The sequence below is a fragment of the Leopardus geoffroyi genome, chromosome B3 (assembly GCF_018350155.1).
Source record: "Leopardus geoffroyi isolate Oge1 chromosome B3, O.geoffroyi_Oge1_pat1.0, whole genome shotgun sequence".
Lineage (NCBI taxonomy): Eukaryota > Metazoa > Chordata > Mammalia > Carnivora > Felidae > Leopardus > Leopardus geoffroyi.
In genome coordinates, this window is record NC_059337.1 from 136,979,720 (window position 1) to 136,993,201 (window position 13,482).

A 13,482-nucleotide genomic window follows, 5' to 3' on the forward strand; every position below is an offset into this window, starting at 1 on the left:
AATAAAGCCTAGCTACTATCATTGGCACTATTCAGATTATTGGATGTATCCCCTACGTGCTTGCTAACGGCCTGAGAGGCTATCTTTTTCATTTTTATTTTTTTAAGTAGGCTCCATGCCCGGCGTGGGGCTTGAACTCATGACCCTAATTTCAAGAGCTGGATGCTCTACTGACGAGCCGGCCAGGCACCCCCTCAGAGGTTACGTTTGCACCCCCAACAGAAATATCCCTTGGCCCCGACTCCTATCCTTCCCCCTGAGTGCAATTCCCGTAGAAGCGACTTTTGTAGCGGGTCAGTTCTCGCCGCCTGCAAGATGTGTGACCTCGGGCAAGTCACTTGACCTCTTTGTGCCTTAGCTTCCTCGTGTGATGAAATGGAGGTAAAGGCATCTACCTCCAGAGATGTGTTAAAAGGATTGTTAACAGTAGTCAGAGGGTGAAGAAGGTTAATCGGGCAACGCGCTCAAGCTTGCCGACTACTGGGGAGTCTCCTCCTTTCCACCTGGAAGGCGCCCTCCACCCTGACCCCTCCTGAGCCCCCCTGGTCCCATGGGGCCCCCGCTCCAGCGGCGTGGGTGAGGCGGGGAAGCCTCGAGCATCGGTGGCAGGGCCCGGGCTGACCTGTAGTTGCCCTTCTTGGAGGCGATGTGCAGCGGGAGCATGCCGTCCTTGTTGGCCTTGTTGGCATCGGCGCCCTGCGACAGCAGAAACTCCACCACATCCTCGTGCTCGTTCTTGCAAGCCTCGTAGAGGGCGGACGCGCAGTCGCTGGCCTGCGTGTTGATGTCGGCGCCTGGCCAAGGAGAAGGCAGATCAAGGAGTGACCAGGGCGGTCACTGTCAAGCACGGTGCCAACCGCCGTGGCGCATTGGATCATGTAACAACCACTCTGCGACCCTGAGACTGGAGCGGGGGGGGGGGGGGCGCTCTCGGAAATGAACAGCTGCCTCGCTGCTGCCGGCATTTCCTGAGCACTTACTACGCGCCAGGCACCCTGCCGTAGGGGAGCTCTCTCTCTCTTTGCATCCACGGCGTCACTCCACGCAGTCAGTCACAGCTCTTACGTGCGTGTTGCAGACGAGGACACTGAGCACAGAGGACCCACGCAACTTGCCCCAGGCCGCCGGGGTCATAAGTGCGGAGCCCGGGGGTCATAAGTGTCAGACCGGGGGGGGGGTCTGACAGCGGAAGCCCCGGCAGCTGGTCTGATGGCAGAGGCCATGCTCTTCCCCCTCGCTCCATGTGAAAGCATCCAGACCCTGTTCTGAGGAAGCACCCAGCTCTAGGAGCGCAGAGCCCCCTAATAAAGAAAGACCCCAAGAACCGCCTTAATTGGGATTTGTCCTCCTCCGCCCTCCACCGCAAGGAATAAGAGAGGGATTGCTTCCTGTCCCCTCTGAAGAGGGCACTACAGCATGCTGAGAGATAAGGACTCGGGGACAGACCCTATCAGCCTCATATACAACTTCCCCATCTCCTTCTCAGAGCCCCATGGGTTTCTCTGAGAAAAGAGGTACGGTCTCTTCACCAGTCCCTCCGTATTCTGGAAGGAAAGAGAGCTGAGACAGCAGGAAAGTGTCAGTAAGGGCTGAAGTCAAAAGCATCCGTTAACCACAGCTCTGCTCTGCCTGGGCATTCTGCTTATCTCAGGCTTTCTGGTAATTTTCAATTTTGGTAACTGATTTCTGGTCTAGTGGAAAGAGACGAGAACTAGCTGCCGTTTCTTTTCAGGGCTTGCAAGCCCTGTGGCCTCGGGCAGCCCCTAGGGGCCACACTTTTCCCATCTGTAGACCAGGAAGAATAGGGCCTACCAGTCAGTGTTGCTTTAAGAAGATAAAACCTGTTACTACCTGCTATGGACTGGATGTTTGTGTCCCCTCAAAATTCCCAGGTGGAAACTTGATCCCCAGCGCGATGGTGTTAGGAGGTGGGGCCTTTGGGAGGTGCCCAGGTGACGAGGGTGGAGTTGTCATGAGTGGGACTAGTCCCCTTACAAAGGAGACCCCAAAGAGCTGCCTTGCGCCTTCCACCACGTGAAGACCCAGGGAGAAGGTGGCCGTCTGTGAACTAGGAACAGGCTCTCACCAGACACCGAATCTGCCGGCACCTTGATCTTGGACTTCCCAGCCTCTGGGACCGTGATAAATAAGCACCTGCGGCTGTAAGCCCCTCGGCGTATGGTATTCTGTTACAGTGGCCCAAAGAAACGAAGACAATCTCCCTGCACAGTGCTGGGCACAGAGAAGGTACTCCGCAAAGGCCGGTTCTCCAGGACGGAAGGGCTGGGGCACAGAGGCTGGTTCTGCCCGCCACCCCCCCCCCACCCCCGAGGGAAAGCCAGTGAACGGGTCCAAGCTCTTGAAGCCAGGCTCCCTGGAAGCCTGGACCCCGCCAGCAAAGCCGCCCGCTCTCACAAGAAAAATATTTGGCCTTGAAAATGGACTCAGCCCACAAAGGGAGTGAGACCCTGACTCAGACTGTCGGCAGGAGAGCTGGACAGATGTTCAGAGTCGGCCGGTTCCCCTTGCCGGCTGAGCACCCTGCCCTTTGCCCAGCCTCCTTGCCTGGGCTCCCAGGACCCTGCCCGTGCTCCTTTGTTCTCATGCGGGTCGGTCCAGATTTGTCCCTGGCTACAAGGAAGGGCCCTGGGTTTGTTTTCTCAACTGCTCAGGCGCGTGCTGAGTAAGTGGATGTTTATCCAAGCAAAGTCCCACGATGGTAATTCTCGAGGCCTGGGGTAGCATGGAAGCATGCAGTTTGGAGTCAAATGCGTGTGGTTGGAACCCAGGCTCTGATGTGACCAACCATTTCTCCTCTCCGAGCCTCAGTCTCCTTATCTACTGAATGGGATGAGGACACTCTCCACCTCGTTCGGCTATGGAGAAAACCCCATTAGCCCATCCTGTGCTCGCGCTTAACACAGAAGGGCCTCAACCAATTACTTCAGCTCAGCCCGAGGGTCTGGCTCGCTCCTGGCCTCTCTGTCGGGAGGGAGGGAGGTTCGCCTCCCACAGAGAGAGAAAAGAAATCGAAGGGGTTCTCTCGGGGAAGAACGGAATGGAATGACAACACCCTTTAGCCAGAACAGTGCCTCCCATTGTCCCGGGGTCTTCTGTTCACGATGCGGGCAACCTTGTTTTATTTTCTCCCGATAACGTGACTAAGATTTTCCACGGGCAGAGAGTGCCAAGACCCGGGTTCAAATCCCAACTCCTCCACTACTTCGCGGCGAGACCTTGGACAAATCACTTCCCCATCCTGGTCCTTGGTTTCATCACATGTACACTGAGGAGGTGACCTAAGTGCTGTCTGAGGTTCCTCCTGGCCTTGAGGTGTGATGTGGGTGGAAAGAGAAGTAGTTGAAGTCAGGAGACCCGGGGTCTGGCTTGTTCCACCACCAGTTTGCTACGTGACTGCAAATAAGTCACTTCCCCTTCCTGGGCCTCCGATTCCGCATTCGTAAAATGAGGATGTTGGGCTAGATTAGCGACGGCACGTGTTTCACGCCATTCCTCCCGCCCCGGCCTGTGCCTCGTTGCAGGCGTTGCTGGTGGATCTCAACACGCTTCCCAACGAGCTTCCACACAGCCTCAGATCCCTTCTCAACACAGGGCTCCAAGAGGATGCTATTCCCAGGTCAGAGTATGACCTACGCTTGCCTCCCTTTAGACGTCTGAGGTCCTCCCCGGCGCTGCCCCTTGGGGGCTACGTGACCCGGGGACCCTTAGCACTCACCGTACTTGGCCAGGAACCTCAGGGCCTCCAGCTGCCCGCTCTGGGCGGCCACGAACAAGGGGGTGATGCCATAGGCGTTCTTGGATTCCACCTTGGCGCCTCTGCTCACCAGGATCTCCATGACCTCCAGGTCGTTGCGAGAAACAGACTCGTGCAAAGCCGTCCAGCCTCGGTTGCAGCGGTGATTGGTGTCCGCGTTGTACTGCACCAGCATCCTCACTGCCTCCGCGTTCTTGCGCTCACAGGCTGCAGCCCAGGCACAAAGAAACGAGGTGGTCAGCAGGGCCCTGGCCGGACCCGGCCGGCCGAGACTTCATTCATTTATTTGTCCATTCACCCGTTCGTCTGCCAGACGTTCCGTCAACAGACATCCACTGGGTCTGTCCCGAGTTCCAGTCCCTGCACTTTACCCAGGATGCACACCTAAAATAACAGTCCTACTCATAGCAGTAATATTTGCTGGTGTATGTAGCACAGATTAGGTGGCAGGCACTCTGTTCAAAGCACTTTCTGGGCCCCTCCAATAGAATTCTCCCAGTCACCTATAAAGGATGTAGTGCTATCATCCCCCTTCCAACAGAGGAGGAAAATGAGGCACAGAGACGTTAAGCGACTTGCCCAAGGTCACACAGATAGTGGCAGAACAGGGATTCAAACTCAGGCAAGCAGGCCCAGCGTCTCTGTCCCTTGGAATGTTCCAGGGTGTCCCTGACTCCTCTCCCTCTCCAGCACTACAGGCCGCAGTCCTCTCCATCACCAGAGCCAGGAGAGGTGGAGGGTCCCAGAAGCCCTGCTCAAAGCCCTTCCTCAGGCTACACACTTAAACTGAGGTAAAATCTGTCTTCTGCGTACAAGACAAAGTCTTGTCGAGTCTTCTCGAACTGCTCACACCTCCCTCTTAAGCCTCATTGCTTTCTATTTTTATTTTTTTTTAATGTTTATTTATTTTTGATAGACAGAGACAGAGCACAAGTGGGGAAGGGGTAGAGAGAGAAGGAGACGCAGAATCCGAAGCAGGCTCCAGGCTCCCAGTTGTCAGCACAGAGCCTGACACGGGGCTCAGACTCATAGACCGTGAGATCATGACCTGAGCCCAAGTCGGATGTTTAACGGACTGAGCCACCCTGGCGCCCCAAGCCTCATTGCTTTCTAGAACCTAAATGCACTGTTGGCTCTGGTCCAGGGTTATCACCAGGGAGGCTGCTGGGCTCTTGTCTAAATTAACCACTTCTTCGAGTCAGGCAGGGGTGAGGGCAAGAAGAGAAAGGGGGCTTCCTGGGTAGTGTTTCAAACAGGACCCCAGGCAAAGCTCCCCACCTCTCCAAGCCTTGGTTTTCTCACCTGTCAACCAGAGATAATAAAACCTTCCTGAGAGGACCTTGTGAGAGTACTGGGTGAGGGAGTGCATGGAACACTCTAGCACAGTACTTGGCACGTGGGAGAAGTGCACTCAGCACCAGGGCCCAAGCCTCGGCTGAGAATTGCCCAGTGCTCGGGAAGCTCCCTTTGGGCAGCTCGGCCTCTAGGTGATGGCTCTGGTGCCCGGGCAGACACGACTTCTGAGAAACACTCCCATCTCGGGTCTACAGCGGACCCAGTTACCAGCTGCCAGGCACCTGCTTCCCGTGGAATATTCCAGGTACTGGATACCAGTCACACGGGAAAGCAGGGATGTCTGTCGTTTTTCAAAGTGTAAAGACCCTCTCATATTTGTATGTGCAAGACCCAAGCCTGATTGCTTAAGCCCGTGGGCATGAACTGGACGCTTTATAACGTCATAGTTCAGCATATGAACTATGAGGCAGCTAGCTTGCTGAGTTTAAATCCCAGGTCTGCCCCTTGCTAGCATATGCGAAATCCTGGGTGCCTCATTTCATGTCTCTGTGCCTTAGGTCCTCATCTATAACATGGAGATACCTCCCATGTAATGCCCATCTCCTATGTAGATGGGTATTAGGGTTAAATTAAAGAACAGTGCGTGGCACAGAGTAAACACTCAGTAAATACCAGCTATTAGGATGATTCAGATTTCGCTAGAGATGCCAGTGTCCTCGGGTGATGTATTGAATGAGCCAGGCTAAGTTTCTGGTTTGTTTTAAATGTCCCAGAGGTACAGATTTTCTTTCATACCTCTTTGCCTCTGCCTATGCTGTTCCCTCTGCTTGTCCAGCTGGACACAGCCTCCTGTTCCAGCTCAGCTCCGACGCCCCCTTTTGTGGGTGCTCACCCCCAACGCTAGAGCCCTCCCCGATGCTCCCGGGTGCATCATGCCGAGCTCTTTGTTGCCTGGCTGTTATGTTGTCTGTGTGTCGCTGCCCACTGGGCTGGGAGGGCGCTGGGGCACCGATCACAGCTTTTTGTTTCTGGGCCCTCAGCGCTCCTCGGCGTGCCGGGCCCACAGGAGGACTTGGGTAGTGTGGCCCGTAGACATCCGCCCTTCACAGGAGACCCCTGGCTGGGGAGAAGGGGGGCTAGGGAGGGAGTTATGCACTTTGGGAGCGATGTTCCCAATTGCCCACCTACCCTCTGGACCCTTCCCCAGGGAAGCCCACTGTGGGGGGGCTCACCTTTGTAGAGCGGGGTCTCTCGGGACTTGTTGGAGATGTCAGGCTCGGCGCCAGCCTGGAGGAGGGATTGGAGGCAGTCCAGGTGTCCCCTGCACGTCGCCAGGTAAAGGGCCGTTTCTTCCTGCAGGGTGCGCTGGTCGATGACTGCAGGGTATGCTGGGAAGAACAGACAGAGAGTTCGTGAAGTGGGAAGACGCTCCCACCTTCCCAACACAAAGGTGGCCCCAATTTCTGCCCAATTCCAACGACAGACATGTGTGGCATCCACCTAAATATACCATCCATCCTTTGGCCCTGGACTCCGTTGCTCTCACGGGGCTGTTTCAGCTTCCCACGTGTATTATCTCAGCTTAGATGCCACCTCCTCTGGGAAGCTTTCCCTGGTTGAACCCCTCTCCGTCTCTGAATGACCCTGTCCTTTCCCACCAGCCACGGCCAGAAGCTCCGTCTCCTACAACTGGTTCTGCCCTAGTGTATGGCGGGCTGTCTGGGGCTCATGCTCCTTCAGGGCAGAGGTAAGTCCTGTCCGCAAGTGTTACCTTATCCACATCTGGCTTGGGGGCAAGGCAAGGCTCCGAGAGGAGGCATGATTTGCCCAGGTTCCCACAGCTGTGGGGGACAGCCTTGGCGGGGCATAGGCACAGCTGCAGTATTTTCCACACCACATCAGCCCCTGGAACATTCTGGAACAAGCTGGCAGTGGCTCTCCCAAAAGTCAGCCCTCCCCCCACTCCTTTTCTAGGAATTAGGCTCTGCTGTCCTGAAAGGCCCAGAGCGGTGTCAGCAGGGCGGGTGGGGACAAGCCACTTTTCTCTCCCAGCGTGGTGACTTTAACTCTGCCACAGGGGTAAGAATCTTGCCTCTCACCCTCCCCCTGCCCAAGACAGTTGACGCTCCGGAAAAGAAGGAGCCCCACCCCCAGTCCTGTTCCCAGCCCTGGCTGCTCCCGGAGCTGCGGCCTCACCTTGCTGCAGGGCTTTGAGGCAGCTCAGCTGGCCGTAGTAGGCCGCCTCATGCAGCGGCAGCCAGCCCTCCTTGTTGGGCTCTGCGAGGTTCTTGCCTGCCTTGATCATAGCCTTCAAGGCCTCTTCATCACCTTCCTTGATGGCCTTCAGTACTGGGTCCACAGGCCTGTGACAGCAAGGGGCGGGGCACTCCTCAGGACCCAGGCGGCAGAGGAGGGGCGGGCCGCTTTTCTCCCCACAGGGAGAGGGAACGCGGGGCTGCTGGTGGCCGGGGGCAGTGCTGGCTGTGGGACGCTCAGTCCTGCTTGGCCCCTGCTGGTCTGGAACAGGTGCTCAGCCCCCTGCCGGCAGTGTCCTCCTCAATAAGGAGAATAATCCTTCCTAAACCACATGGGCGTGCCCTGGAACTCAGCCCCGACCTTGGCCCTGACCTTGGCCCCTCTGGCTTATCCATCCACCAGTTATCCATCACAGCTTCCTCAGGCCTGTCAAGCGCGGCCCGCAGGCCCAGGTCAGCCTCTCCCTGCGTCTGGTCATAAGCCCTCATGTAACCACTGGCCTTTGCGTGTCTCTGAACAGTTATTTGATGCTATCTGTGTCCCCCGCTGGGCTATGAGTCCCAGGAAGACAAGGACGGTGCCTTTATTTCTTCCATCTCTCATGATTTCATTCTCAGGGCCTAGCTCAGTGTCTGGTCCATAATAGGTACTCAATAAATATTCAAAGAAAGGAAAGAAAGAAAGAGAAGGAAAGAAAGAAAGAAAGAAAGAAAGAAAGAAAGAAAGAAAGAAAGAAAGAAAAAAAGCAGAGAGGAAAGGAAGGAGAGAAAGGAAGAAGGAAGAGGAAGGAAAGACGGAAGGAGGGAAGGAAGGAAGGAAGGAAGGAAGGAAGGAAGGAAGGAAGGAAACTTCCAGAACCTAATGATTATTTCACTCCTTCATCTCTTCTATTTCCTTCCGTTTCCAAAAAGATGACCTCTCCCCTACTAGCATTTTGCTTGCTTCTTTGGGAATTTTATTTGTATCTTGTTCAAAACATTCTTTGCAACGGCCTCCTTTGTGCATTTGGAGGACAAACTGGCCTATACAAGTAAATGTGGGGGCTCTGGTCGAGCCTTGCCAGTGTTTGGTCCCCCTGCGAGCAGCCCAGGACCCGGGGTCCTTCCACGCCTTTATCTCCAAGTGGGCACCACGTGGGGAAAGTCTACGACACATGGCAGGTTCGTTCACTTCCACGGATGGAAACCGAGGGTCTCTTTCAGACGGGGCTCCTTGGTGGCCAAAAGAAAATTAGGGAAGGAAGCCCTCTGTCCCTGCGCCTTGCAGGGCTGCATTTAATGTTACACCGAGACCACGTCTACCAAGAGGATTCGGGCAGACAGTGCCGGCCCCCAGACGGATGGATAGCTGACCCCGTGGGAGCTGTTTCAGTGCAGTGTGCTAGCATTTACCGGGAACCTTTGGGCCAGTTTGCACATCAAGCAGCTCTGAGACCAGAACCCCTCAGAGGGGGGCTCTTTCCAGTGAGCATGTCTCTGGGGTCTTCCCTTCCTTGTTCCTCACCCTTTACCCTCACCCCTAGAAGCTTTAGCTGCTGAAAGACTTCCATCCTTGAAGGACTAATACATATGAAGCCTGCACAGTCTTAAACTTCTGACTGTCCGAGAGATTTCAGGGCTACTATGAATGACAACTTCTTTGCTACTTCACTCATGCATTCATTCATTCATTCCTTCACTGAGCTCCCTTCCCTCCACCCTTGCGTCAGTGAGGACCAGGACAGCTGTGAGTCCCAGATCCACTCCTGGGGAATGTTCTGCATAAGTGCTCCCATTTCCTAGATGGAGAAGGTGAGACCGGAGGCAGGCCTTGTTCCCAGGGCGCTCACCCACGTCAGGGGGCAGGATGGGCCCCGAGGGTCCACGGGTCCGGCCCCTTGACCCTCCCAGCTGCTTCCTCCGTCGTGAGCGGCACTTCCTCCTGACTTTCAGCCCCTCGGGTTATTAATAGCTTCAGAGCACAGATGCCGGTTAAGTTACAGACCCACGAGCAAACTGGGCAACTGACCAGATAAGCCCCGAAGTCCCCATCAACGCCATCACTACCACCTTGGTGAGTTCTTCTTACGAGCGGCCAGAGCAGCCCCTGCTGGCGTCAGGAAGAGCCTGGCCGGGTGTGTATCCCGGCTCCCCTGGCGGGTCTCCCGTGGGACCCCAGCTGAAGGGGAAGAGAGGAGGGCTGGCTGTTCTCGTGGACGGGGCGGGGGGTGGGGGATGCGCAGTCTCATGAGAACACTCCCAGGACCTGCCGCCCAGCCTGGCTCTCGTCCAGCTGTGGTGCAAGGACCCTGAAGCTCTCGGGCGCACATGCCGACTGCAGCTCTAGGAACTCAGCCAAAACCCCGCCCTGAGGTAGGGGGAGGCTGCTGGGGGCGTCAGACCATCAGAGGCCGAGGAGCTAGACACGACCCCGGAGGCCGCTCTGTCCTCTCCAACCTTCTCTCACAGAGAAGGGAGATTCAGAGAGGGACAGCGACTCACAGGCAGCCACACAGGAAGGGGCAGCAGTGCCGAGACCGGAGTCTGGGGCCCCCTTTTCCAGACCGTCAGAATTCCACCCACAGCACCAAGGAAGCCGGGGTGGCAAGGTTTGAAAAGAGCTGGGAAGAGACTCAAAACACTGGCCCATTGCCTCCTCCCCTCTCTGCAACATAATTGGAGCAAGGAGATAGGAGTTCCCGCGACGGGGGGCCCCTCTTTTGCTTTTAGCTGCTTCTGGGGTCGATACAGGGGGGCGGAGAAGGGGCAGCACGGATCTGTTTTCCAAGGACGCACCTAGCCCAGCACCCTGGTGCCAGGCACACAGAACCCCTCCTGCAGCCCAGATTATTTCTGGATTTTACCGCCTGGCACTGAACAAATACAGGCAACGAGGCAAAACAAAGACCACGGGCGTGAGCGTTGTAGATATGCTCAGATACACCCACGGTGACGCAGGGGGGAAACTGAGATAAACAGAAGGTGCAGCTGACTCATCAGCTTCGGCTCGGAGTTCCTCTGGGCTTTTGGTGGGGGGGGTCCTAGGGCCGTCTTCCACGGGGCTGCTCCGTCCCCCGGGGCCCACGTGGGGGGCATTGCGGGCTCAGTCACAGGCACAGCCCCGCTGACAGTCTTGAACTGAGTCTGTGACTGCTAAGCTCAGCTCAGCTGGGTCTCAGGGGGGACACACGTGGGAGTGGTGTGCCCGGGAGGTCCCTCCAGGATGCCCCCCTTCCTGGGGTCTGCTTCCCACTCCCCACCCCCCACTAACCCTAGGTGGAAGAGTGAACTTGCACGGTCTCGGGGGCTGGGGGTCACTTACGCCAGCTGGGAGTTCCTGTATTTCTGCATGACCCCTTGGAACAGGCCCATGGGGCCCGAGGCAGGCGAGTTCTCAGGAGGCACAGTCGACCTGGAGGGTGCAGGGCAGGAGTGAAAGAGGGAAAAATACTCTGCATAAGAGAAGCGGGTCATGGCCGGAGGCAGGATCCAGGATGGAGGGATCGCAAGGGGAAAGACTGACAGACAGACACAGGGCTCTGAACCAAAGCAGATGGCCGGGTCCTCTCTGTGTGCTGGACACAGCTGCTGTGTCTCTGGATTATTTTTGGCCCTTGGAGGAAGCCCTGGGAGATTTAAATGACCATATAAGACAACAATGAGGTTAACCTCATCCCCGCCCCCACGGCCCCCTCCCCAGCCAACCCCGCAGGAGGCAGATACGAAGCAAGGTGACATTCTTCACCAGAGAGGATGTGAGAAGAGTCAGCGGCAGGTCCCTGGATGGAAGGGGCTCAGTCTCGGGCTGGCCAGGCTGGGTCCCAACAGGGATGGGCAAGAGGTTCTTGGAGGTTGTCGGGGGGACAAGGGAGCGTGGCTGGGAAGCCAAACCAGGTCTGGACTCCCGCATCCGCCTCGCCGGGTCCTCGTTAGGGGGTCCTGCTGTCCCAGGAACACGCAGGACAGAAGTTACAGCAAAAGGCCATCGGGGGGGCCAGGGCTTGGAGTCAGACGGACACAGGTTCAAATCCAGACTCTGGCACTCTCCGGCCCTGTGACCTCAGACCGGTTGAGCTTTTCTGGGTTTTAGTTTTCTGCATAACCCAGTGTCGCAAGCCGTGAGGCTGGAGCGAGTGAGCTCAGCTGGGGTCCAGGCACAGGGTTGCTCGGCACGCATCCGCCACTAACTTGATCATGATTTCACTTCTCCGAGCCTCAGTTTCCCCACCCCCTTGGGCTTTGGTGAGGATGGGAGGGGTGAAAGGGGGTGTGGTGGCCACGCCACAGATCCAATCGATTGGGGTGCCAGGCGCCATGGACACTCCAGGAGGCCTGGCCTGGTTCCCCCGCACCCCTCGGGGGTGCCCCGTGGGACTGAGGACATTGCTACGTGTGACCAGCACCCTGTGGTTTTTGCAGGTGCTGGAACTGTGACCCTGAGGAGACCCGTGCTCCTCCAAGATAGGCCAGAACCTGCAGATTTTGTGGGTGCCCTCAGCAAGGCCAGGTCATGGTGGAGGGGGGGCAGAGACAAGGCAAGGAAGCCGGCCTGCTCTGCTTTGGCCATTTCCGCGTGGGGGGACCGCCAGCCCGGCCACCTTCATTCTCCTCACTGTCACTGCCTTCCTCCGTGCTCTTCTGAGTGTTACTACTCACCTTTCCCGACCACCACCTGTGTGCGCCCATCCATCAGTCCTCTAGAGCGGGTACCAACGTCCTCACCCTTGACAGACGGGTAAACTGAGGCTCCGGGAGGTGGGTCACTGCCCTGGGCTCGCACGCAGCTGAGCAGAGCAGAGGCCGACTCAGGTCTGTCTGCAGAGGTCCTGATGCCCCTGCCTCCTGCCTCTTCATCCTGTCTCTGGCTCTAAGGGCTCTACTCTGACCGGCCATGCGACTTTGAGCAAGCCCCCGCCCCCCTTTGTGCCTCAGTTTCCTCATTTGTAAGATGTGGAGGTGCGACCGGACGGGGGGGGGGTTTCCCCACTGCTTCTGTAGCTGCAGAGCCTTTGCTGAAATGAACTCACGTGGAAACTTTGCGTGTCAAACAGATCTAAGAGACCACATCCTGGGAAGGGGGCGGTTGTGCAAAGCCTGGCCCTGCCGAGGCCCCTCTCCACCCCCCGGAAAGCGGAGCATGCTGGGCAGGGTGGAAGGCGGCCTGGGGCCCAGCTCGCAGCACCCCCCCCCCCCCCCCCCCACTGTGTGGTCCTGACAAAGCTCTGGGTCTCTGTCTGCGCAGGATCCTGGAGTCCCAGCCACCTTCATCACTGGCCCGTGTGTTACTGCTGTCAGGATGTTTTTAGCAAGATGATAAGCGCCAATAAAAACCCATCACACCACCCTAAGACCAGGACTATCTCTGATGGCAAAATGACGACAGCAAGACAGGGACGGCGAGGCGGCTGGGGGTGACAGCTGTGGTGACGGGGATGTCCCTCACGACCATGCAGGGCCTCGCCTCACTTCTGTCCTCCCCACCAGCTGGATGTTGTTCCCGCTTCGCAGAGGAGGAAGCAGGCAGACCGAGTCCCGCGCAACAAGAGTTTCCCACTCCCTGCTCCGTCCCAAGCCTTGTGCCAGGGCCCGGGATGCAGACCATAGAGTCTCTGGGGAGGGGGGAAAGAGAGCAGGGACTCCTCCGGGAACCCTGTGGTCAGTCATGAACTCGGCTTTAGGGGGATGGGCAGGGCAAGCGCTCAGAGCAACCGAGTGCTGAGCTGAGCCTCACGCTACATGGGGAGCCCGTCCGGTCAAGGCTGTGGGCCCCACTTCCCCTCAGCCCCGAGGCAGGGGGGGAATTCCCAGCAGAGAAAACCACCGGGGTTAGTCATCAGAGGTAAGAGAAACCTGGCAGGATGTGGGCAAAGGTCGTGCCCTGGAAGAGGCCCAGGTAGGGCCCCTGTCCTTCACGTAGGCGGCAGCTCGGGGGGTCAGGAGTACAGGACTGTCACCAAAAGTCCTGGACCCTACTCCAGACACGGGTCAGGCTCAGGGAGAGTGGGGACCTGGGCTGCAATGACAAGGCTCCCCAACTTCTCTGAGAGCTGACAACCCCAGGGAGGGCATTAAATTCGGCTGGACCCGGCTGAACACCGGTGGCTCAAACCAGAGGTTCAAAGAGGTTTGCTTCCTCCAGCCTACTTCGCGAACTCCTATTCATCCTGCAAAACTCAC

The 13,482-nt window shown here is 57.2% G+C and overlaps 1 protein-coding gene across 4 annotated transcripts in view; it reads right to left on the reverse strand.

Annotated features, from left to right (window-relative positions):
- Nucleotides 1-13,482, reverse strand: part of ASB2 (ankyrin repeat and SOCS box containing 2) — a 42,535-nt gene that overhangs the window by 11,324 nt on the left and 17,729 nt on the right. For 3 of the 4 annotated variants that reach the window (XM_045451937.1, XM_045451938.1, XM_045451939.1), the window contains 5 exons: nucleotides 10,628-10,717; nucleotides 7,268-7,434; nucleotides 6,304-6,459; nucleotides 3,737-3,982; nucleotides 623-794 (listed from right to left, as the gene is read on the reverse strand). In XM_045451937.1, the coding sequence (XP_045307893.1) occupies nucleotides 623-794; nucleotides 3,737-3,982; nucleotides 6,304-6,459; nucleotides 7,268-7,434; nucleotides 10,628-10,717 (831 nt within the window). Of the gene's footprint in view, nucleotides 1-622; nucleotides 795-3,736; nucleotides 3,983-6,303; nucleotides 6,460-7,267; nucleotides 7,435-10,627; nucleotides 10,718-11,961; nucleotides 12,387-13,482 lie in introns of those variants that run through there. The other variant, XM_045451940.1, reaches the window with a different exon arrangement.